Genomic DNA, 24,846 nt, shown 5'->3' on the forward strand with positions numbered 1-24,846 from the left:
CACACGGAAGTATTTCACTGGAACAGGCCATCCCCAGAACTCGCTCGAAAGGCAGGTCCCCTGTGAGTAGCAGCTTGCTTTCCTGGATAGACCCAGCTTAAAGAATTGCCGTCAAGTTTACACGGATGATTTGTTCTGACAAAACCTGTCCGTGTGTGGGCACACACTCCAAAGCTCATCCGGCAGAGGCAAATTGGTGCCCTGGGATTGGCCCAGGAGCTGCATTGTGCAGCCAGGATGCAGCCATTAGGGCCTGGCCGGGGGCGGGGGGGGGGGGGGCTTCTTTCTGCATTGCAGCCCCTTGTTCCTTAATGCTGCTTGTTAATGGTTTGCAAATCTCAATTCCTGAGCAGCAGATAATTAGGGAAAAGAATAATCCCAATTTCTGCAGATCTACCCAGGGAGCTGGGTTGGGTGGGAGCGGGGAAGAGTAGGGACATAATTCAATTTTTTTTTCAAAAAAAAAAAAAACACTGCAAACTATCCCCACTGCTGAATTCATGATTTCTAGTGCAGAATTTTAGGCCCCTTTCAGATGGATTTGTTTCTGTTACACTGCAAGCAAATGCAGGGAGGGGCATAGCAATAGCACAGAGAAATGCAACTGGCAAAGCCAGTGTTTTCGCATTCCTTTTCCCCACTCCATTTCAGGAAGGACTCGGCTTCCAAGTTTCACTCAAATGGAGTGCTGGAAGAGAATGCAAATTTGTGTTCCTTTTGAAGCTGCTGTACTGTTTCCTGCAGAAGAATCTATTTCAAAATGCTTTGGGAAGCTTCTATACTTTTGCTTGCTTGGCTCCACCTATTGCATTTCTCCATCATTCTGGAATGTGACAGGGCTCTGGCAACGGTTGAGCAGGACCCACGGTTTAAATCGAATTCCTTCCCTTAATTTGGTAGGTAGCTGTTTGGCAAGCTGATTTTTTCCCCTTTAGCTTTGGAACTGCAAACTGGGGATATTCGTACTGGCTTACCTTACAAGGTAGTTGGAATAATTCTTTTGAGAATGTGTGTGAAAGCACTTCTTTAAAAAACAACATGATACGAATGTGAAATATATTATTAGATTCTATTTGTGTTGGGTGGGCAAGTAGATGGCGCCTTTTCTGAAAACAGTTGATTGCTAAGAGGAATAACGTTTTGGCATAGTTTATAAACCATGGTTTGCAGGTAAACCATGGTTACTCTTCATAAACTGCTTAGGGGTTTTATTTACAGTTAAGCAGTATGCAAACTTTGTTAAATAAACTCTCTTGTTTTCTGACCCCAATATTTAGCACCAGAAAGGCTGTAAGGCTTATGACAAAGGCATCTAATAAATTCCTATAATGTGGGGGTGACCCATTAATAGTAAATGAGTGCATAGAAGTTTAGTCTGCAGAATTTGCCCCTGCTCCACAACCAGCGTGGAAGTGCAGAACTAGAAAAAACAACAACCGTGCCTTCTGTCAAGTAGGGTTGGCTGGGATGGAGCACAGCTCTCCGTTCCTCCTCCACTGGCGTGCCAGTTTCCAAACTGGTCACAGAGGAAGGGGTTTTCCTTACTCCATAGTTAGCATGGAAACCAAGTGGACTGGTGGGGCAGTGTTGCGCCACCACCCTTCTGTTGGGGTGCTGCGGAAAGTGGAGGGCAAAGAGGTTGGGGCTGTGTGAGTGCGTCGGCGGAGCCAATCTGGTGCTGCTGCTTTTGCACCTGCATGGTTCTTGCTGCCATCCTGCACCACCCTTGCCCATTCCTGTAAACAGAAACACGGCATTGCCCTGCCATGCACGCCCTGCCATGCCCACAGCTCCTGAGACAGAGACGCTTCCTTGATGTATTGTTAGCCCGCCCACTCACCTGCGTGGAATTCCCTGTTTTAAGAAAGGAAGGAGAAAGCAGAGCAGAAACAGGGAGTGAGATGATCTTCCTCTCACAGCACCCATGCACACACCCTCGGGGCCTCCTCCTAGCTCAGGGGTCAGCAACCTTTTCCAGCCGGGGGCCGGTCCACCGTCCCTCAGACCATGTGGTGGGCCGGACTATATTTTGAAATAAAAATGAACGAATTCCTATGCCCCACAAATAACCCAGAGATGCATTTTAAATCAAAGCACACATTCTCCTCATGTAAAAACATGCTGATTCCCAGACCATCTGCGGGCCGGATTGAGAAGGCGACTGAGCCACATCCGGCCCCCAGGCCTTAAGGTTGCCTACCGCTGTCCTAGAGGATAAGGAGTTCATATTCTTTTGGTCATTTTTCTGTGAAACTCCTATTCATGCAACTCAGCCGGTTCTGACACACAGAGGAGTCCGTGGCAGAACAGGGAACCTGTCCTGTCTCCCTTGCCTTTCAGATTTACGAGTGTCAATAGGCGCTGGACCCTGTTGATGTAACACAGTGTGTGTGAGCTGCTTATAAGCTCCTTTATGTCCTTTTGCTTTCATGGCCGTTCAGTATTATTTGCAGGAGGCAAACCAAAGTATTTTGCTTGGGGCTTTCATTGCAGGCAGAACGAAGCACAGATGTGACAATACAGAAAGCTCTCTCGTGCACACACCCAATCCATTTCTGATCTCAGAGCACCTTAAAGACACACAGTTTTCTTATGTATGGCACAAGCTAAGGGTTGCTAACCTGCAGCCACCCAGGTGTTAATGGACCACAACTCCCTTTATCCCTGGGTTCATAGGAGCTAAGAGTCCAAAACCATCTGGAGGCTGCCATGTTGGCTACCGCTGGTTCGAGTTTTCACCAGATCATGGCGTGTAACCCTGAATTGGCAAATAGATATTCATAATGTGGAGTGAGATGGGATGGGGAACATAGAGAAGAGAGTTCAGAGGGAAATGAAATGCAAAGAAGCAGTCTTCTTGTTTGTAAGTAGCATCATGAAATCATCTTTTTGGGGATGTGTATGCAGAGCTGGCTTTAGTGCGGTGCAGGAGGTTCCCCCGCAATACATATATTTATATGTGGGTGGCGCTGTGGGTTAAACCACGATCAGAAGGTCGGCGGTTCGACTCCCCACAACGGGGTGAGCTCCCGTTGCTCGGTCCCTGCTCCTGCCAACCTAGCAGTTCGAAAGCACGTCAAAGTGCAAGTAGATCAATAGGTACTGCTCTGGCGGGAAGGGAAACGGCGTTTCCGTGCGCTGCTTTGGTTCACCAGAAGCGGCTTAGTCATGCTGGCCACATGACCCAGAAGCTGTATGCTGACTCCCTTGGCCAAAAAAGCGAGCTGAGCGCCGCAACCCCAGAGTCGGCCACGACTGGACTTTTACCTTACTGAAAATGGTAAATGGCATTTCTGTGCGCTCTGGTACTCATCATGGTGTCCCGTTGCACCAGAAGCAGTTTAGTCACGCTGGCCACATGACCTGGAAAAAGCTGTCTGCAGACAAATGCCGGCTCCCTCAGCCTGAAAGCAGAGATAAGCGTCACACCCGATAATCAAATTTGACAGAACGTAACCTTTACCTTTTACCTACTGAGAAGCTCCATAAAAATCAATTGTACCGAAAGGAATTATTGTGAAAACAAGAAATATTTGCGATGGGGGACGCACCAAATTTTGTGTTCGCTCAGGTGCCGTATTACCAAGCTCTGCCCCTGTTGTGTGTGTAGGGACATTTATTAAAGTTTTATTAGTTTACAAAAATACGTGCCTTGTCTCTTTTTTCAAGTTGTGTTTTCTACAGATCAGTTTCATTTCTTGTGAGACATTACTGTTGCATGCAGTACAGTCGTACCTTGGAAGTCGAAAGGAATCTGTTCCAGAAGTCCATTCGCCTTCCAAAACATTCGGAAACCAAGGTGTGGCTTCTGATTGGCTGCAGGAAGCTCCTGCAGCCAATCGGAAGCCGCGTCAGACGTTCGGGTTCCAAAGAATGTTTGCAAACCGGAACACTCACTTCCGGGTTTGTGGCGATCAGGAGCCAAGAAGTTCGAGTCGCAAGGTGTTCATCAACCAAGGTACGACTGTATTAGGTTGAGAAGAAAATAGGGGGAAATAGGTGAAGGTTGGGTGGGGTGGCAATGCTTCTATTCTTCCGCTTAGTGAATGTGTGGGGCTTTGTGTCAGCATCACTTGTGTGGATTCTCTTTCTATTCGCTTGTTATAGTTCCTTGGTGGTGAGAGAGGTTGGGGTGGCCTAGGGTGTGGTTAGTTGTCTTTGGTTAGCTGTAGTGAGATTTATTTTTGTGTGAGAGAGGGTGGATTTTTGGGTCAGGTTAGCCATAGGGATGCGGGTGGAGCTGTGGGTTAAACCACAGAGCCTAGGACTTGTCAATCAGAAGGTCAGCAGTTCGAATCCCTGCAACGGGATGAGCTCCCGTTGCTCGGTCCCTGCTCCTGCCAACCTAGCAGTTCGAAAGCACGTCAAAGTGCAACTAGATAAATAGGTACCGCTCTGGTGGGAAGGTAAACGGCATTTCCGTGCGCTGCTCTGGTTCGCCAGAAGCAGCTTAGTCATGCTGGCCACATGACCCGGAAGCTGTACGCTGGCTCCCTCGGCCAATAAAGCGAGATGAGCGCCGCAACCCCAGAGTCGGTCCCGACTGGACCTAATGGTCAGGAGTCCCTTTACCTTTACCTTTTAGCCATATTGATTCTTATGCTGTCAGCAGATTCTTGTTGTTGTCTTTACTTGTAGGCCCAATACCATCGCAAATGTGTTGAGTTACTTGGTTAGGGTGGTTGCTGTGTTTATGGGGTCTGATGTTGTGACCATTAGGTCATCTGCAAAGAGCCCTAATTTGTAGGTTCTGCCTTTTATTTCCACTCGCTTGATGTCTGTGGCTGCTCGGATTTGTGTTGCTAGAGGTTCCAGAGCCAAGGTGAAAAAGAAGGGAGACAGTGGGCATCCTTGCTTCTTGCCTCTTTGGATTGCTATGGTATTAGAGTCCATACTGTTAGTCCTGCATTTTCCTGAGGCTTGGGAGTAGATTTGTTTGAGGGTTTGTAAGAAGTTGGGACCAAATTTCTTGTTAGTTTGTACTGCTAATAGGTATTTCCACTCTAGGCAATCAAAAGTTTTGAGAATGTCTAGGGACACAATTGTCAGTGGGAGTTTTAGTTGTCTTGCTGTGTTTGATAAGATTCAGTAGTTTCCTTATGGGGTCTGTTATATTGCGACCAGGGATGAAGCCCATCTGGTCTGGGGCTATTAATTTGTGTAGGAAATATTTTAGGTGGTTAGCCAAAATTGATGTGAATATCTTGTAGTCTTGGTTTATTAATGAGATTGGGTAGTATGAGTCTACTTTGAGGCTGTCTTTGAGTGGTTTTGGGATAGAGAGTATTTTGGAGGCGGTCCAGGTTTTAGGAATGGGGCCCCCTTTTATGATGTTGTTAAATAGCCAAGTCATGTAAGGCATTAGGGGTTCTTGGAATTTCTTGTAGAATTCTGCCGAAAAGCCTGGGGCTTTGTATGGTTTCAGATTTTTGAGGACGGTATCTATTTCCTCCAGGGTGATAGGGCTGCCCTTGAATTCCTGTTCCTCATCAGTTAAGGTTGGCACGGTCAGTCCTGCCAGGAAATTTCTGATTTCCTCCTTGGGTGGATTGTGGAAAGTGTATAGGTTGGAGTAAAATTCCGCAAATTCTGAGGTTTATCTTTAGGGGAGAATGTTACTTTGCCGTCTTTTTTTGGTGATGCAGTGTATTCTTGTTTTGAGTGATGTTTTCCTCTACCTGTTTGCTAATAGTCTGGAGTTTCCCCCTTCATACTCATAGAAGCATTGCTTTGAGTATAGAATGTTGATCATTGTTTGGTTGATTTCTAGGGAATCTAGTTACCTCCTTTTTGTTTAAGGTGTCTTTTAGCTCCTGTTTGTTTGTATTGTGATGAGAGAGCCGCGATGTCTTCTTCTATTTTGCTAATTTTTGAGGATGCTTTGAAGTTGTTGTTGTTGTTGTTTAGTCGTTTAGTCGTGTCCGACTCTTCGTGACCCCATGGACCAGAGCACGCCAGGCACCTCTGTCCTCCACTATCTCCCGCAGTTTGGTCAAACTCATGCTGGTAACCTCGAAAACACTATCCAACCATCTCGTCCTCTGTCGCCCCCTTCTCCTTGTGCCCTCCATCTTTCCCAGCATCAGTGTCTTCTCCAGGGAGACTTCTCTTGTCATGAGGTGGCCAAAGTACTGGAGCCTCAGCTTCATGATCTGTCCTTCCAGTGAGCACTCAGGGCTGATTTCCTTAAGAATGGATGCGTTTGTTCTTCTTGTAGTCCATGGGACTCTCAAGAGTCTTCTCCAGCACCATAATTCAAAAGCATCAATTCTTCGGCGATCAGCCTTCTTTATGGTCCAGCTCTCACTTCCATACATCACTACTGGGGAAACCATGGCTTTAACTATACGGACCTTTGTTTCAAGGTTGTGTCATCTGAGGTTGTTGATATTTCTTCCACAACCTCAGATATGCAGATGACACAACCTTGATGGCAGAAAGTGAGGAGGAATTAAAGAACCTTTTAATGAGGGTGAAAGAGGAGAGCGCAAAATATGGTCTGAAGCTCCACATCAAAAAAACGAAGATCATGGCCACTGGTCCCATCACCTCCTGGCAAATAGAAGGGGAAGAAATGGAGGCAGTGAGAGATTTTACTTTCTTGGGCTCCATGATCACTGCAGATGGTGACAGCAGCCACGAAATTAAAAGACGCCTGCTTCTTGGGAGAAGGGCAATGACAGGCCTAGATAGTGTCTTGAGAAGTAGAGACGTCACCTTGACAACAAAGGTCCGTTTAGTTAAAGCCATGGTTTTGAAGTATTTCTGGAGAATTTTTGTGAGACTTTCTCTAATTAGTTTGTTTGTGGTTAGGATGAGACTGAAAGACCATAATGGGGTAGTTTGTGTTTCTTCTCCTATTTTAAGTGTAGCTTCTACTGGGCATGGTCTGTGATCTTAATGCTACCTATTTTTGTTGAGTCAACCAAGGGAATCAGACCTTGTGTGAGCAGAATGCTATCTAATCTGGACACTGTGCCGTAGTGCCCAGACTGGAATGTGTGGCTGGTGTCTCCCGTGTTTTCTTCGCCCCATATGCCATAGAGATCTCTTCTTTTAAGTGAGGTCACATCCCAGGATTGCTTCCCTATCGGAGAAGGAGAGGAATTTGTTTAGTGTTTTCTGGATGAACTCTAGTTGTTTCGAGTTTGGGGCAAATATGGAGCCAATTGTCAGTTTAGTTTTGCCATCTCGTGTCCCTTTAGCGAAAATGAATCTGCCTCTTTTGTCTTTTAGGACTGTCATGGCTTTGAAGTTCAGGTCTCTACTGAGTAATATGGTTACTCCGCGGGCCTTTCCTGGGCCAGGTGCAACCCATTGTTGACTGAAACGCAGATCGCTCAGGAGTTTGCTTCTTTTGGGTGGATTGTGTATTTCTTGTAGGAAGGCAATGTGTGGTTTCATGGTGTTTACATCCAAGGTGATACATTTTCTTTTGATAGGGTTTCCCCACCCCCTCACGTTTAGTGCAATTGCTTTTAAGCTAGCCATTCTGCTTGTCAACTCTATAGGAGTAGACAACCCTGCCAACCCGTCTGGGCTGTCCTGTTTCTCTCACCTTATATTGTCTATCAAACCTATTTTGTTGCATTGGCATAAAGTGTGATGGGTGGGGGAAGAAGGGGGTTAGAATTAGATTTAGAATTAGAAGAAGGGGGTTAGAATGGGGGCGGGTAGATTACAGAAAGTAACCTATATGTAGTTATGTAGGTGTTTGTTTGGGGAAATTTGGACTGTCTGCTTCCAACCAGTTGGTACTGGGTCTCAGCTGGCATGGAGGGCCTTGTTTAAGAACAGGCTGTCCTCTCTGTCGTTTGCAATAGGGAATGGTCAATGAAATGGTGTTAAGTGCCTTTGTGACGCCTGTGTTTGGGTATAAGGTTTATAAGCAATGTTGTCAGTGTTGTGAACAACATTATTGGTTTGTTGGGGTGTTAGGGTAGGGATATGGGTGTTGGCACGCTCTGGCGCAACCATTGTGCTGGTTGTGTGTCAGAATTTAGTCTGTTTGTTGATTGTTTTATTGAGTTTGGGGGTATTGTTTTAGTTTGTATGGGTTTCTTTCTTCGTTTTCCTTTTCTTTTACCTACTGATTTCGTTTGTTGCCTTTGTGTGATGAAGGAAAAGACCGAGAGGTTGGCGGGTGTGTGGGTGTCTATTTTTGTTTGTGTGGTGGTTCTTTTTGTGCTGCCGGTAGGGTCCTTGGGGTGGGGGGCTGAGATTGTGGGTTGTTGGGATGATTGAGGAGGGGGGAGTGGAGAGGGTGAATTGTTGTCTTCTGAGTATTGGGGTGGGGATGGGATTGGGGGGGTCTCTATGGAGGGGTGGAGTAGGGGAGATAGTGATGGTGCTGGCAATATTAAGGGCTTGAGGGGAGAGGAGAAAAGGAGGGGGGGTCACCAGTCCGTCAATTCGAAGTGACTTCCATATGCTTCATTTGGCTGTGGTGGTTGTTGCAGAGTTGTCAGTCTGTGGTATATGGGCTTAGCTGAGGTTGGTTTGTTGTCTTGTGTTGTATGTTCGGTGGGACGGTTCTGTGAGCCCAGGCCTGTTTGGGTTTCACCACCAGCCTGGGGTGAACTGACGATACGCCCTAGAACGCACTCTAGTGGTTAAGAGCAGTGGACTCGTAATCTGGTGAACCGGGTTCGATTCCCTGCTCCTCCTCATGCAGCTGCTGGGCGACCTTGGGCCAGTCACACTTCTTTCAAGTCTCTCAGCCCCACTCACCTCACAGAGTGTTTGTTGTGGGGGAGGAAGGGAAAGGAGAATGTTAGCCGCTTTGAGACTCCTTCGGGTAGTGATTAAAGCGGGATATCAAATCCAAACTCTTCTTCTGCAAACTGTTTTTGTCTCACTGCCTTGATTTTATTTAAAATGCTGAAAGCTTGCCCACCATTACCAGTCTTTGAATCTAGGATCCCCTCCCAACAAGCTCTTGAGCAATGCCCGTTTTTCCTCTTTTTAAGTCAAGTGCTGTAGTGTAACGTTGTGGACAGATGGCGAAATTCCTTCGGAGTGAATGCTTTCTTTTTTGGGTGGGGGGGGGGGAGAAAGGTAGCATGTGCCAAGGCCTGCTGTGAAGGCTGAGGAAACTCTGTTCCCTGGGTGGGCTGCTTGCTGGCTCCTTTGAAATTCTCGAGCTTCCTCTCCATGGAGACCTTACAGCTTCCTGCCTCCTCTTTGTTGTTTATCCTATCTGGGTGTTCTGTCTGCAGTGGCTGTGGCCAAAATGCATGTCAAATATGCGCACCCCGTTTCTTGGCAATTCCCCACCTCCCCAATCCAAGAGGTGTGCTTGTTAGTGTGTATATGCTATATGTATATATAATCAAGCTCATCATTCCTCCTGACCTCTCCTGGTGGTAGGGAAACCTAGTAGTAGTAACACCGTAGAATGGTGGGTATAGTTTGTGGGCATGCAGTGCCACCTGCTGGTGGCTCCTTAGCATCACAGACACAAGAGTCCCTCGTTCTTCGTTTTTACACGCTGATGCTTTCGTGCTAACTTACAGGAGGTGCAGCCCCCACACGACTGACTTGTGGGATGCATTTTAATAATACAGGGGGCGTGGAAGATTAGGCATGTTTATGGATGATGGATCTGGTGGGAGGGTACATCATGGTACTGTTCATGGGCTAGTTTGTGTGTTTGTATGCAGAATTTGGGAAATACAGCCGTTCTTGAACGTAATCCGTTCCGGAAGTCTGTTCGACTTCTGAAAACGTTCAAAAACCAAGGCACGGCTTCCAATTGGCTTCAGGAGAGTCCTGCACTCAATGGGAAGCCGCGTTGGGCGTTCAGGTTCCAAAATACATTCGCAAACTGGAACACTCACTTCCGGGTTTGCGGCGTTCGGGAACCAAAATGTACAAGTACCAAGGCGTTTGCAAACCAAGGTACAACTGTATGGTTTTCTGGAAAGCATAGAATTGTAGAGTTGGAAGGGACCCAGAGAGTCATCTAGTCCAACCCCCCTGCAATGTAGGATTCTCAGCTAAAGCATCCATGATAGATGACTATCCAACCTCGGCTTAAAAACCTCTACCACCTTCCAAGGGAGTCTGTTCCGTGGTTGAACAGCCCTTACAGCCAGAAAGTTCTTCCTGAAGAATCTCCTTTCTTGTAACTTGAATCCATTGCTTTGAGTCCTATCCTCCAGAGCAGGAGAAAAGAAGCTTGCTCCATCTTCAGTGTGACAGCCCTTTAGGTATTTGAAGATGGCTACCATATCTTCTCTTTTCCTTGATAAGCATACCCAGCTCCCGCAACCTTTCCTTCTAAGGCTTGGTTTCCTTGATCATCTTGGTTGCCCTCCTCTGCACACTTTCCAGCTTGTCAACATCCTTAAATTGTGGTGCCCGGAATTGGGCACTGTATTCCAGGTGTGGTCTGACCAAGGCAGAATAGAGTGTACTAGTACTTCCCTTGATCTGGACACTGTTTTTAGTCTTTGTTGGAAGCCGCCCAGAGTGGCTGGGGAAACCCAGCCAGATGGGCAGGGTACAAATAATAAATTATTATTGTTATACTTCTAGAATAGCATTAGCTTTTTTCACTGCTGCATCACACTGTTGACTCATTCAAAAAAACCACACACAAATCTCTATATGGTTGCAGAACTCCAAGCTGAGGCTGATCAGAGTCTCAGGAACTAAACTAGACATTGAGAAGAGCTAGCTACCTGTTGGAAAGGCACCAAGGTCTTCACTGCTACATGCATGATTCCAAATTGTTCCCAGCCTGGCGTTCCTACAACCTTAATTAACATGGCCTGAAGCAAACAGAGAAGGTGACATCCAAGGGCAGCTCTGGCCAGACTCGTCACTCTTCATTATAGCACCAGAATGAATCCTTTTGGCCACTTTATGTCACCTAATCTGCAGACTGGGTAGCTGCATTGCGATGATCTAGCCATCCTTTCTGTAGTCTTGGTGCGAGAGAACAGCAGTTATCAGGCAGGTAGCTCCCTTCTTCCAGCAAACTGCCCCCAGTAGGCTGGAGAGAAAGGCGCCTTTATCTTGCTTTGAGTGAGCAGGTGTCTTACAAATACACAAACTGTCTATACATTTTACTGATGTTTAGCGATTGTTTGATCTTGTCAATGTCAGGGTAGCCTTGGTGTTCTTTTGTCTTTTCTAAGAAATCTTACTATTATAGAATCATAGAATTGTAGAATTGGAAGTGACCTCAAGGGTCGTCTAGCCCAACCCCCTGCAATGCACAAATCTCAACAATCAGTCTCCCATCCAATTTGAAACCAGGCTGGACCCTGCTTAGCTTTGAAAATGTGCCAGCAGTTTTAGTGCTGCCCCACTAGGAGGATAAGCCACCAGGGAGATAAAAGTTGAACAACAACGTAACTTGCTGATGAAGTGCTTTTTCAACACCTTATTTTAATTTTTTGAAAAAATCTCACCTCTTTACCAAATCTAGGGCTTCTTCTTCTTCTTCTCTGGCAATCACTCATAGCCGAGTAAGATTGCCTTCCATAAACACGGTTTTAACAATGAGTCCGTATGTCACTGTGGAGGCCAATTCTGGATCCACACGTCCTTCCACAGTGGGGACATTGGTTTCCGGGCAGGAGTTGATCAGAGCAATCATGGCTATGAGCCGCCATGACCATGCTCCACCTCCACAGTCAGAGACAGCAATGCTTCTGAACACCAGTTGCTGGAAAGCCCAGGTGAGGTGAGCGCAATTGCACACAGGTGCTGCTTGCAACTTTAACATAGGCATCTGGATGGCCACAGGATGAACAGGGTGCTGGACTAGGTGGGCCGTTGGCATGATCCAGCAGGTCTCTTTATATGTTCTTATGTACAGTGGTACCTCAAGTTAAGTACTTAATTCGTTCCAGAGGTCCATTCTTAACCTGAAGCACCACTTTAGCTAATGGGGCCTCCTGCTGCCGCTCCCGTGCCGGAGCACGATTTCTGTCCTCATCCTGAAGCAAAGTTCTTAACCCGAGGTAATATTTCTGGGTTAGCAGAGTCTGTAACCTGAAGCGTCTGTAACCCGAGGTACCACTGTACAGTCATACTTCATGTTACATTTGCTTCAGGTTGCACGTTTTCAGGTTGCTTCCCGCGGCCACCTGGCAATACCCTGGCAAAGGGTTACTTCTGGGTTTTGCCGTTCGCGCATGCGCAGATGCGCAAAATGACGTCACACACATGTGCAGAAGGGGCGAATAACGACCTGCACGCACAGACGCGGGTGCGTTCTTTTCAGGTTGCGAACGGGCCTCCGGAGCAGATCCCGTTCACAACCAGAGGTACCACTGTAATCCAAAAGGAACCGATGGCTGGTGAACTTGCAATTCTAGAGTGTAGCTGGTCACAATCCAGGAGAGAGAGAGGAGTGGCATTTTACTGTCCTCTCCTTCCTGCTTTCCAGTCTGTTCGGCAAAGAGTAATGTTTTTATTTGGCACAGGTGCATGTAGATTTGGTGGGGATTCCAAATTTGGGGGTGCAATTCCTTGTTTCCAGCAATCACCCAGCTGAGCTGTGATAGTCAGGGGCAGCTGAAGCAAAGCCCTCAGCAGTGTGGAACTTAAGGTGATGTGGCTATGACTGAGACATTACTATTTTTATATCTACATTTGTTGTGAGTTGGTGAAACCTTTATTATTGGTCTTACATGACAGCTTCACTAATTGGCGTAGGCAGAGAGGTGCTAATAATATAATAATAATTTATTTATACCCCACCCATCTGGCTAGGTTTCCCCAGCTACTCTAGGCGGGGAACAGAATATTAAAAACACAATAAAACATCAAACATTATAAACTTCCCTAAACAGGGCTGCCTTCAGATGTCTTCTAAAAGTCAGATAGTTTATTTCCTTGACATCTGGTGGGAGGGTGTTCCACAGGGCAGGTGCCACTACAGAGAAGGCCCTCTGCCTGGTTCCCTGTAACCTCACTTCTCGCTGTGAGGGAACTGCCAGAAGGCCCTTGGAGCTGGACCTCAGTGTCTGGGCTGAATGATGGGGCTGTTTAGAACCAGTTTCCTTGACGCTTTGCACAACTCTTGGGATCCATCTGTGCTGCTTCCTCTTCCTCCTCCTCCTCCTCCTCCTCCTCCTCCTCCACCTCCCATTTCAGCAACTTCTCTTGGACTCTGTGCCACAGCAAACATCCTCCTCAGTCCTGCAACCTTTTGTCCCTGGGGTACTTTATATTACCTGTGACAGGTGCCGTGCTGAGCCAGGCCTCCTCAGGTATAACTTGCAGCCTCATGGTAAAGCAGGTGTCAATGGGCATTAATATCCTGTCCATGGCTAGCAAAACCAGAATAAATTAGATGAAAATTTGCTCAATAAAGTATGCAGAATAAGAGCAAGCACACTAACTCCATCCATGTGTTAAAACCATAACAAATTGCAGAATTTGAGTCTTAGATTGGTGGTGGAATTTAATGTTTTTAGCATAGAGGAGGTACAGTTCTGACACTGGACGCCAGCTGGGCTGCACTGATGCAACAGTAGTCCTTTGTAGGCGCACAAGGAAAGACAAAGGCAGTTCATCTGGGGCCACTTTGTTCGTTGCAAGCAGAACAAATGATAGCAAGGCCCCCATGGACCCATAGAATATGATAAGATGTTCTGAGTCTCCCAGGGAAGCAAAACAGACGAGAGGGGAGGGGGAAGAAGGGTCCCATAGCTTGGCAGGAGAGCACATAATTTGTATGTCCTGGGAGAAATCTTTGGGATCTTGGCTTAAAATGACCACTAGTTGTGGGGTCTGCAGATTGCAGGGCCAGACGGTTACTTCTAGTAAGGTAAAGAGACCCCTGACCATTAGGTCCAGTCGCAGACAACTCGGGGGTTGCGGTGCTCATCTCGCTTTATTGGCCGAGGGAGCCGGTGTACAGCTTCTGGGTCATGTGGCCAGCATGACTAAGCCGCTTCTGGTGAACCAGAGCAGCGCACGGAAACACCATTTACCTTCCCGCCAGAGCGGTACCTATTTATCTACTTGCACTTCGTGCTTTCAAACTGCTAGATTGGCAGGAGCAGGGACCGAGCAACGGGAGCTCACCCCATCGCGGGGATTCGAACCGCCGACCTTCTGATCGGCAAGCCCTAGACTCTGTGGTTTAACTCACAGCGCCACCCGCATCCCACACACTTCTTCTAGTAACACAGTTAAACCATGGAATTTGCTCTCACAAGATGTGGGTCATCAACTTGCATGGCTTTAAGAAAAGGTTAGATGAATTCACAGAGGATAAGGTTACTCATGGCTACTTAGCCACAGTGGCCATGTTACACCTCTTCTGCATACCAGTTGCTCAGAATCCCACTCAGATCCTGCTTTCAGACTTCCTGTAGGCATCTGGTTGGCCGCTGCAGGGAGCAGGCTGCTGGTTTTGGTAGGCTTTGGCCCATCTCATCCAACAAGGGTGTGTGCTTATGATGGCTTTACAGAAATCAAGGCCGCAAGGCTATAGTCTTTAGCTCCAAGTAAGGTAAAGGTAAAGGGACTCCTGACCATTAGGTCCAGTCATGGCCGACTCTGGGGTTGCGGCGCTCATCTCACTTTATTGGCCAAGGGAGCCGGCGTACAGCTTCTGGGTCATGTGGGCAGCATGACTAAGCGGCTTCTGGCGAACCAGAGCAGCGCACGGAAACACCGTTTCCCTTCCCGCCAGAGCAGTACCTATTTATCTACTTGCACTTTGACGTGCTTTCGAACTGCTAGGTTGGCAGGAGCAGGGACCGAGCAACGGGAGCTCACCCCGTCACGGGGATTCGAACCGCCGACCTTCTGATCAGCAAGCTCTAGGCTCTGTGGTTTAACCCACAGCACCACCCACTCAGGTAGCTCCAAGTACCTGAAACCAGTTGCTAGAACTGGAGCTGAGAAAGCTGGAGCCAGAAATGCAGATGTCAAAGAGATAAACAACTACCTGACATTTAGAAGACATCTGAAGGCAGCCCTGTTCAGGGAAGTTTTTAACGTGTGACAAATAATAAATTACAATTACAGTGGGCAGAAGATGCTGCTCTTGTTGACCCCGGCAACAGAAGAAATCAGGTTCCATGAATTTATGCTAGGCCTGGACAATGCAGAGGCTTCATGTTGCCTGCTAGTTGCTGGGGGCAATATGGAACGTCCTGTTTCCTTTGTGTGCTATCTCCTGTCTGGCCTGACCCCAGACTGTACTGATGGTAGACGCCAAAGTGTTCTGTGAGGGTGGGTTCTGGGGGAACGCCCACAGCAAACTGAAACCTCCTCAGGCAGCAGCCACTTTGAGTTCAGCCACTGTCGCAAGAGTGTCATAGGTGAAATCTACACACACATGAAAAACGCTGTGAAAATGCTTTTTAAAAAACGTTTTGAAAAATATGCTGGATTTTCCATAGCTCACCATCGCCATCTAATGTCACATTTGTATATTGCACTTTACAAAGCACTTAAAACGTTTTATTTGCAGTTGCATAGCTGAGTCCATAGCCTTAAATAAAGGCTGTCACTTTTGTTCTGCAGTTCAGTCTTCGGTGGCATCATTTTGTAAAGTTTGCAGTAGCTAATGTCGCCCACACAGTTTGGGAGCACTGATTTGGCTAGGGTCCGGTTGCATGAGATTCCCAGTTCATTTCTCTAGGATTCTGGCAGCCACTCTCCAAGGTTTGAGGCAGAAGTCTCTTTCATCCCTACCTGGAGATGCCTTCTGCATGCAAGGCAGCTACTGTACCTCTGAGCCAGGGCCCTTCTCCTAGCAGATTCCTGTTAATTGGACGTTGGTACTCAAAGCAGCGGGACGTGGGTGGCACTGTGGGTTAAACCACAGAGCCTAGGACTTGCCGATCAGAAGGTCAGTGGTTCGAATTCCCGCAACGGGGTGAGCTCCCGTTCCTCCGTCCCTGCTCCGGCCAACCTGGCAGTTCGAAAGCACGTCAAAGTGCAAGTAGATAAATAGGTACCGCTCCGGCGGGAAGGTAAACAACGTTTCCGTGCGCTGCTCTGGTTTGCCAGAAGCGGCTTAGTCATGCTGGCCACATGACCCAGAAGCTGTACGCCGGCTCCCTCGGCCAATAAAGCGAGATGAGCACCGCAACCCCAGAGTCGGTAACAACTGGACCTAATGGTCAGGGGTCCCTTTACCTTTACCTTTTACTCAAAGCAGCACACACCTTTCTGTCCTGCACTGGTTTGGAGAACTTGCGTGTCACTTTTTGGGGCCAGTCAAAAAATGTTCCAGCGAAGCAGCTTGCCTCCTTCACGGGCCACCCCCAGGGTCTCCAGAAGGAGGCATGCTTCAACCTGCCTGAGACCTAATTCACAAACCCTTACCCTGGATGAAGATTTGCCTGCTCCTGTGTTTTGGTCCTGGACGAGTGCCATGAGATCTAACAAAGTTCTTTTTGTCATTCCCTTCTCAGTTTTGGTGTCCAAATCCTCCCCGAAGAAGCCTCGCGGCCGGAACATCTTCAAGGCTTTCTTCTGTTGCCTTCGCGCACAGAATGTCGGGCAGTCGGGCTTTGGTGGGGATCATGGCCCACACAAGGAGGAGACCAGCACCATTGCCAAGGTGAGTGGAGGCTGACGCAGCGATCACTCCATTACACCCAGAGAGTATAACAGGCAGTACTAGTAGTATCTGAGCTTCTTTTCTCTAGCTTTTTTCTGTATTCTAGCTATCCAGGTTTAGGGTGTGCCCCATTAGGATATCAACTCTGTCCTAGTTCTCCAGCTACCCAAATCTTGAAATTATCCCTGTCTCTGTGTAAATGATCTCTCTCACTTGACACTTCCTCTCATCAGCATTTTTAACTTTTTAAACTCCTGGCTGACTTCACAAAATACCTATGTTAGCCTCTGTTTACATCTGACTGGCTTTCTCCCAATCAAAAATGGCTTTCAGGAGGGAGCAGTTACTTTGGATCGGAAGCAAGTGCTTCTACGGCTGTTTCATACTTTACAGCGCTGCCGTGTAGGAAATAGCATAAACCCCACACACAGAGCATGATCCATGACTGTTGTGAATATCAGTATTTCACGGCTTGCTAATGAGCTGGGAAGCCATGGCTAGCCTCTGTGGGAAGACATATAAGTGGGCTTCAGCCTATTTTCTATCCAGGGAAGGAAAACTCTTGTATAGTGGTACCTTGGTTCTCAAACTTAATCCGTTTCGGAAGTCTGTTCCAAAACCAAAGTGTTCCAAAACCAAGGCTCGCTTTCCTATAGAAAGTAATGCAAAGCGGATTACCGTATTTTTCGCTCTATAACACGCACCTGACCATAACACGCACATCGTTTTTAGAGGAGGAAAACAAGGGAAAAAACATTCTGAATGAAACAGTGGATGTATCATTTTTGTGCTTCATGCTGTGGCCACAGACATGTGATCTGATGGTGAATTTGGGGTGACCCAATGCAAAAATCCTGAGAATCCCTGTGGATCCATGCTTTGTAACCACGTTTTTGCACCATTGCAGCCCCAGGCAACAGTGGGTGCGTGATTTTTGGGGGGCAGGCTGTAGCCATGGACATGCTATGTGATCTGATGGTGAGTTTGGGGTGACCCAATGCAAAGATCCTGAGGATCCATGTAGATCCATGCTTTGTAACCACATTTTTGCACCATTGCAGCCCCAGGCAACAGTGGGTGCGTGATTTTTGGGGGGCAGGCTGTAGCCATGGACATGCTATGTGATCTGATGGTGAATTTGGGGTGACCCAATGCAAAGATCCTGAGGATCCATGTGGATCCATGCTTTTTAACCACATTTTGCACCATTGCAGCCCCAGGCAACAGTGGGTGCGTGATTTTTGGGGGGCAGGCTGTAGCCATGGACATGCTATGTGATCTGATGGTGAATTTGGGATGACCCAATGCAAAGATCCTGAGGATCCATGTGGATCCATGCTTTTTAACCACATTTTAAGTGGGATGGGAAGGAAAAACACAGAAGGGACAAGGAGCAGGAGAGGGGTGTGGAGAGAAGCAGCTGGCTAAGAATGCAGGAGAGGGGTATAACGGGAGGGAGGAAAGGAAGGCAAAAGTTTTCCCTCACCTACCCACCCAAGCCAGCCAGCTCGCGCTCTCTCTCTCTCTCTCCCTCCTGCATGTTTTCAGCAGCACCGGAGCACAGAGACGACTCTCTGCTTTTCCCTCTGCTTGCCTGGAGGGGAGGGGCTTTCCCTGCTCTTTGTTCCCTTTGAGCAAACACAGCAAGGAAACAGAGGAGGGTGGGCAGTAAGACCCTGAGGCAGAATGCAGGAAAGCAGCCGCTTCCTCTTTTCAGGTTTCCCTTCTCCGAGACGCGCGATTTGATTTTTGCCTGATTTTTTTTGCCTCCCCTCGCGCCATTTGGCTCCAGGGACCACACATTCGCTCAATAACACGCACAGACATTTCCCCTTCCTTTTTAGGAGAAAAAAATCTGCGTGTTATAGAGGGGAAAATACGGTAATCCATTCCAGACTTTTAAAAACAACCCCTAAAACAGCAATTTAAGATGAATTTTACTATCTAAAGAGACCATTGAGCAATAAATTGAAAGCAATAATCAATATACTGTACTATAAAATAAATAAGACTGTATTGTAGATGATAAAAATTAAAATTATTATTTTTTCTTACTTGCACTGATGATAGTCATTGTTTGTATGGGGGGCTTTTATCCATTTCTGGAGTCACACAATCAATCAATCAATCAATCAATCAGTAGCTGAACTGGGTTCCACACAGTCACAAAAACAAATTAACCAAAAAAGCCTCAAAAACAAAAACGCGAAATAAATAGCAAAAACAAAAGTGCCAAACTTAATCCATTCCGGAAGTCCATTTGACTTTTGAAATGTTCGAAAACCAAGGCACAGCTTCTGATTGGTGCAGGTGCCCCGGAAACAATAACTGACAGCAGCATCAGATGTTCGGCTTCCGAAAAACATTCGAAAACTGGAACACTTACTTCTGGGTTTTTTATGTTTGGGAACCAAGGTCTTTGAGTATTGCGGCATTTGAAAACCGAGGTACCGCTGTAGATGCTGCTGGTCTCATAGCCCCATCCTTCCTCAAAACATATGATTTGACCACATTGTTGCTGCCACTCCATCTATAGATATCCCCCTCCGCTTTAAAAAAAGAAATATATATGAAGCTATATGTGGTAAAGGGACGCGGGTGGCGCTGTGGGTTAAACCACAGAGCCTAGGACTTGCCGATCAGAAGGCCGGCGGTTTGAATCCCCACGACAGGGTGAGCTCCCGTTGCTCAGTCCCTGCTCCTGCCAACCTAGCAGTTCGAAAGCATGTCAAAGTGCAAGTAGATAAATAGGTACCGCTCCGGCAGGAAGGTAAACGGCGTTTCCGTGCGCTGCTCTGGTTTGCCAGAAGCAGCTTAGTTATGCTGTATACCGGCTCCCTCGGCCAATAAAGCAAGATGAGTGCCGCAACCCCAGAGTCGGTCACGACTGGACCTAATGGTCAGGGGTCCCTTTACCCTTTTTATATATGGTAAAGGAAACTACTGCTGATCACATATATAGAGTGCTCTTCCTCTCAGCACTGAATTTTCAGCCTGTCTCCCACACACTTTAGAGTTAAGGAGCTGAGGCTTCCTTCTGGGTCAGTTAGCAGGGCTCCCACACTGTTCTCAGTCAAGAAACCTTTTCTTTGAAGACTTGAGCACTCCACCAGCCTCCATCACAGTCCAAGCTTTTGAGGCTTGTAGGATCACCTGTGTCAACCTGAACCCACTCATCCATTACCCCCACTCTTTCATTCTAGGTAGAAAATGCAGCCTTTAGGATTCTGCTCCTTAAAAACGTAGTGGGTAAATTCAGAGGCTTTCTGAGATCCCTGATAGTAGTATTACACAGCCTTGCCTTTTTCATGATACCTACATCTCTGCTTTCCTCTTTCCCTCCTCTTTTAGTCTGATCTGTTGCAGTGTCTTCAATACCAGTTTTACCAGGTATGTCTTTGTTCCAAAGCCAAGGGAGATCTGCACCTCCTCTTTAGCCAGGACTGTGTTTACCTTGTGCGCAAGAGTGCAAAAAAACATTCTCCACTGAGATGAACTTGCGTTTCGATTCTGACATCAGAATAAGTGCAAGCAAATCTCCTCATCATTTGGTTGCATTACATACCTTTTCCCACTAGCCATGGGATGTGGACAAGGAGATATAATGAAAGCCCCACACCCTGATCTCTGCAAGTTCTGCTTTTCATACTCCACACCAACCTTTTGCCCTGCTCTTCCCAGGCAAAGGTCTGTCCTTTAGAAGCTTCCAAGTCCGAGCTGGGGTTTTTTGCCAGCTCCTTAGTGCTCTTTAGGGACGTGGGTGGCGCTGTGGGTTAAACCACAGAGCCTAGGACTTGCTGATCAGAAGGTCGGCGGTTCGAATCCCTGCAACGGGGTGAGCTCCCGTTGCTCAGTCCCTGCTCCTGCCAACCTAGCAGTTCGAAAGCACATCAAAGTGCAAGTAGATAAATAGGTACCTCTCTGGCCGGAAGGTAAATGGTGTTTCCGTGCACTGCTCTGGTTCGCCAGAAGCGGCTTAGTCATGCTGGCCACATGACCCGGAAGCTGGACGCTGGCTCCCTCGGCCAATAAAGCGAGATGAGCGCCGCAACCCCAGAGTCGGTCACAACTGGACCTAATGGTCAGGGGTCCCTCCTTTAGTGCTCTTTAACACTCAACTGGAGCAAATGTCAGTTCCACAGATGGTTGTTTGTTCTGATTGAGCTTTAAAGAGCGGGTTTTCACAGGGAAAGCTGCTGAGTCTTAAAACAAGTAGTGCTGGCTGATGTCAATTGGGACTGGTAAGGTGGATGACAGGGAGACTTAACTTTAGGTGGAGCCGCAGCCAATGACAGGCAGAGCCACCCCCTGACTGGTTGTAAGCAAGGACAGCCCGTGGTTAATGGGGCAGTGCCCCATTCACCATAATGGACCAGCCTCAGCTGAGGACAGAGTGGAAACCTGTGATCCTTCAGACCTTGTTGGACTTCAGTTCCCATCCCAGTGGTCAGGGATGATGGGAGCAGTAGTTCAGCAATATCTGGAAGGCCATAAGCTCCACACCCCTGCTCTAGTAGCCTTTGCCCATATTTGCCCCAGTCCAGGCAAAGTCAGTCACCCCTAAGTCATTTTGAAGCCAATGGAGCAAGTTTGTCACAACTTATACAAATACCACTGTTTTCAACATTGCAGCGTTTGAGTGAGACTTAATTGCAACTAACTTAACACAGTGGGTGACACTGTGGGTTAAACCACAGAGCCTAGGACTTGCCGATCAGAAGGTCGGCAGTTTGAATCCCCGCGACGAGGTGAGCTCCCGCTGCTCGGTCCCTGCCCCTGCCAACCTAGCAGTTCGAAGCATGTCAAAGTGCAAGTAGATAAATAGGTACCACTCCGGCGGGAAGGTAAACGGTGTTTCTGTGCGCTGCTCTGGTTCACCAGAAGCGGCTTAGTCATGCTGGCCACATGACCCGGAAGCTGTACGCCGGCTCCCTTGGCCAATAAAGCGAGATGAGCACCGCAACCCCAGAGTCGGCCACGACTGGACCTAATGGTCAGGGGTCCCTTTACCTTTACTTTAACTTAATTTTGATTGTTCCAGGCTAGATAATCTGTGCAGTAACAAGGGCCAGAAATGTTCTTGAGTGAAAGAAGGAAAGAAAGAGAAAAATAGAGTGGTTTTTAAAATTGTCTTCCACATACATGCCTCCAGGCGACGTACGAAATATGCCAAATGATGCCAAATGATGCTCTAGATACCAAATTCCACTTCTGCATGGCATAATGATGGGCATGCAAAGTACACACAGTCCTTCCTACATACGTGTGTGTGCGTGTGCATGTGGGTATTTGTGCAAATTTCTCTTCTTGCCCCGCTGCTATCGAGAGAGGTATCGGTTGCAGACCTCATTCATACAAAGAACCAGACTTCTTATGGGGGCAGCAGGAGAAGTGGTCACATGGTTGAATGTTTCGCAGTGGGCGGGGACTTCTACACGTACCAGACTAGCACATCTGGGAGAAAGATAGCCTGCAACTCTTCTTGACAGCTCTCTTCCTGTGTGAAGGGGCTAATGGCATGAACCTGCAATTGGAAAAAGGTTGCAGCCCAGTGACAGCATTCCCATTTCACCAGTGGTGCAGAAGCAGCCTAAGCTGAGGCGTGCACCAGGCCATATTGCAGCGCAGTTTTCACAAACAGACAGAGTGCTTCTGAATGCAAACTACTGCTGCCTCCTCACTGTAATGTCTCTCTCGGGGCAGCTGCCTCTCCAACGCCAGCCATGTGGAGATTGCTATAAGTAGTTCCCTCTGATGGGTGCCTCCACAAGGAAAGAGCCTCAGGCACGACAATCTTGCCACGCAATCTAGACAGTTTCCCCCACGATACCAATAACTTTCAAGGGCAAACGAAAATGAAAATGCACCATTGTGGAGAATATTGCTTGCCCTATTGCAGGCATAGGCAAACTCCGGCCCTCCAGATGTATGGGACTACAGTTCCCATCATCCCTAGCTAACGGGACCAGTGGTCAGGGATGATGGGAATTGTAGTCCCAAACATCTGGAGGGCCAGCGTTTGCCTATGCCTGCCCTACCAGCATGGTAGGCTTTTGGAAGGGAATGGGATCCCTAGCCACCTGTTGGCTATTTTTATTTATTCAATTTTTGAATTTGCAGCATGGTTGGCTTTCATTGGGCTCAACCTGGCGCACGCATTTTTGAGGTGCTAAACTCCTTTTGCTGTGGGGTTGGTTTTTGAAAAATCATCCTTCCCTTTCAAGAAAGGTTTGTTTGAAGCAAGAGGTAGCCTCTGCAGTGCTGATGTACTGCAGAAATAGGGAAAAAGTGGCTCTCCTCTCATTATTCTTGACCATTTGCCATGTTGGCTAATGGGAGCCTGAGTCCAGTAAGATGTGGGGAGCAACAGGGTCCCCACCCAGCGTAGGACCAATTTCTATAAAAATGCCTCCTGGCGCAAAATTGCAGTGATGAAGCTGAAAAACAAGGACTTTTTACCTCAGTTAGAACTAAAGAGGAGTTAGTACAGTGGTACCTTGGTTCTCAAACTTAATCCGTTCCGGAAGTCCATTCCAAAACCAAACTGTTCCAAAACCAAGGCGCACTTTCCCAGAGTAATGCAAAATGGATTAATCCGTTCCAGACTTTAAAAAACAACCCCTAAAACAGCAATTTAACATGAATGTTACTATCTAACGAGAGCATTGATCCATAAAATGAAAGCAATAAACAATCACACAGTCACACTACGAATCAATCAGTAGCTGAACTGGGTTCCACACAGACACAAAAACAAAACAAAAAAGCCACAAAAATGCAAAATAGAAAGCAAAAACTGACAGACCTCAGCGTAACACTCAAAACGGAAGAGTGGCACTCAAATTGGAAGTGTAACGCTCAAAACAGAGCATGTTTTGCTTCCGAAAAAAAATTCACAAACCGGAACACTTACTTCTGGGTTTGCAGTGTTTGAGTTCCAAGTTGCTTGAGTACCAAGGCATTTGAGAACCAAGGTACCACAGTATTAATAATAATAATAATAATAATAATAATAATAATAATAATTTTTATTTATACCCCGCCCTCCCCAGCCAAGGCCAGGCTCAGGGCAGCTAACAAGCAATAATTAAAATAAGTTGAATGAATACAACTTAAAAACAAAATTAAAATACAACATTAAAATATTGATACATTAAAATATTGAAATGTAGCCTCATTGCAGGAGGAGAAAGGAAAAGAAAAAAGAAAGACGGGGAGGGAATCAAACTGGCTCCAAGCCAAACGCCAGGCGGAACAACTCTGTCTTACAGGCCCTGCGGAAAGAAATCAGATCCTGCAGGGTCCTGGTCTCATGAGGCAGAGCGTTCCACCAGGCCGGAGCCAGTGTTGAAAAGGCCCTGGCTCTGGCTGAGGCTAATCTAACTTCTTTAGGGCCCGGGACCACTAGCGTGTTGCTATTTATGGACCTTGAGGCTCTCTGTGGGGCATACCGGGAGAGGCGGTCCCGTAGGTACAAGGGTCCTAGGCCGTGAAGGGCTTTAAAGGTCAAAACCAGCACCTTAAATCTGACCCTGTACTCCACCGGGAGCCAGTGCAGCTTGAAAAGCACTGGGTGAATATGCTCCCATGGCAGAGACCCCGTGAGGAGCCTCGCTGCAGCATTCTGCACCCGCTGGAGTTTCTGGGACAGCTTCAAGGGCAGCCCCGCGTAGAGCGAATTACAGTACTCAAGCCTGGAGGTGACTGTCGCATGGATCACTGTGGCCAGGATTGAGATTTTGGTTGTTGTTAAAATTTGCAAAGTAAGGGGAGTGCAAAGTTGGGACGGCGCCAACTCATCCCACCTTTTCATATGTAGGCTGGTGGGTCTTCTGGAAAGAAATATTAGGACCACAGTACAGCACAGAGATTGTTAAATATGTCAACTGGGGCTGCTTCCAGGAAGGTGTTCATTGTAAGACTGATGCTTTGTTATGCATGCAAGTTTTTTGCAGCGTTGACATGTCAGTGAAATAAAAATGCCAGCCCCATATTCTCCTCCCACCCGAAGCTCACACACATTATCAGGAAAGCTTCAAGAATGTCGTGCCAGGAGGTCTAGCGATGGCCATTAGCTCAAGTGACTTTTGACGATAACCCGTTTCTTCATTTGGGGTCATAGCTGATCAAATGCTCTCGTGCCCAGGCCTCTTGTACCTTTAATGGTTGTATGGAAGAGCAAATAATTCTCAAATCCCTTTCTTCTGTGCAATGATTGAAGAATCACAGAAGCCTTATTCTCTATTGCTGCTGGTCAACCTACAAAGCGATGCAAAGCACACATACACACACTAACCCAA

General features: G+C 47.3%; 2 protein-coding genes across 4 annotated transcripts in view; one reads left to right on the plus strand and one right to left on the minus strand.

Moving 5' to 3' along the window:
* The window catches only part of CTDSP2 (CTD small phosphatase 2), a 71,968-nt gene that overhangs the window by 39,323 nt on the left and 7,799 nt on the right, over nt 1–24,846 (plus strand). For 2 of the 3 annotated variants that reach the window (XM_053372684.1, XM_053372666.1), the window contains exons 2-3: nt 16,398–16,546; nt 19,898–19,936. In XM_053372684.1, coding sequence (XP_053228659.1) covers nt 16,398–16,546; nt 19,898–19,936 — 188 coding nt within the window. The remainder of the gene's footprint in view (nt 1–16,397; nt 16,547–19,897; nt 19,937–24,846) is intronic. The other variant, XM_053372674.1, reaches the window with a different exon arrangement.
* The window catches only part of EEF1AKMT3 (EEF1A lysine methyltransferase 3), a 111,786-nt gene that overhangs the window by 7,183 nt on the left and 79,757 nt on the right, over nt 1–24,846 (minus strand). The gene's annotated exons all lie outside the window — the stretch shown is intronic.

This window comes from Podarcis raffonei, chromosome 2, assembly GCF_027172205.1.
Source record: "Podarcis raffonei isolate rPodRaf1 chromosome 2, rPodRaf1.pri, whole genome shotgun sequence".
Lineage (NCBI taxonomy): Eukaryota > Metazoa > Chordata > Lepidosauria > Squamata > Lacertidae > Podarcis > Podarcis raffonei.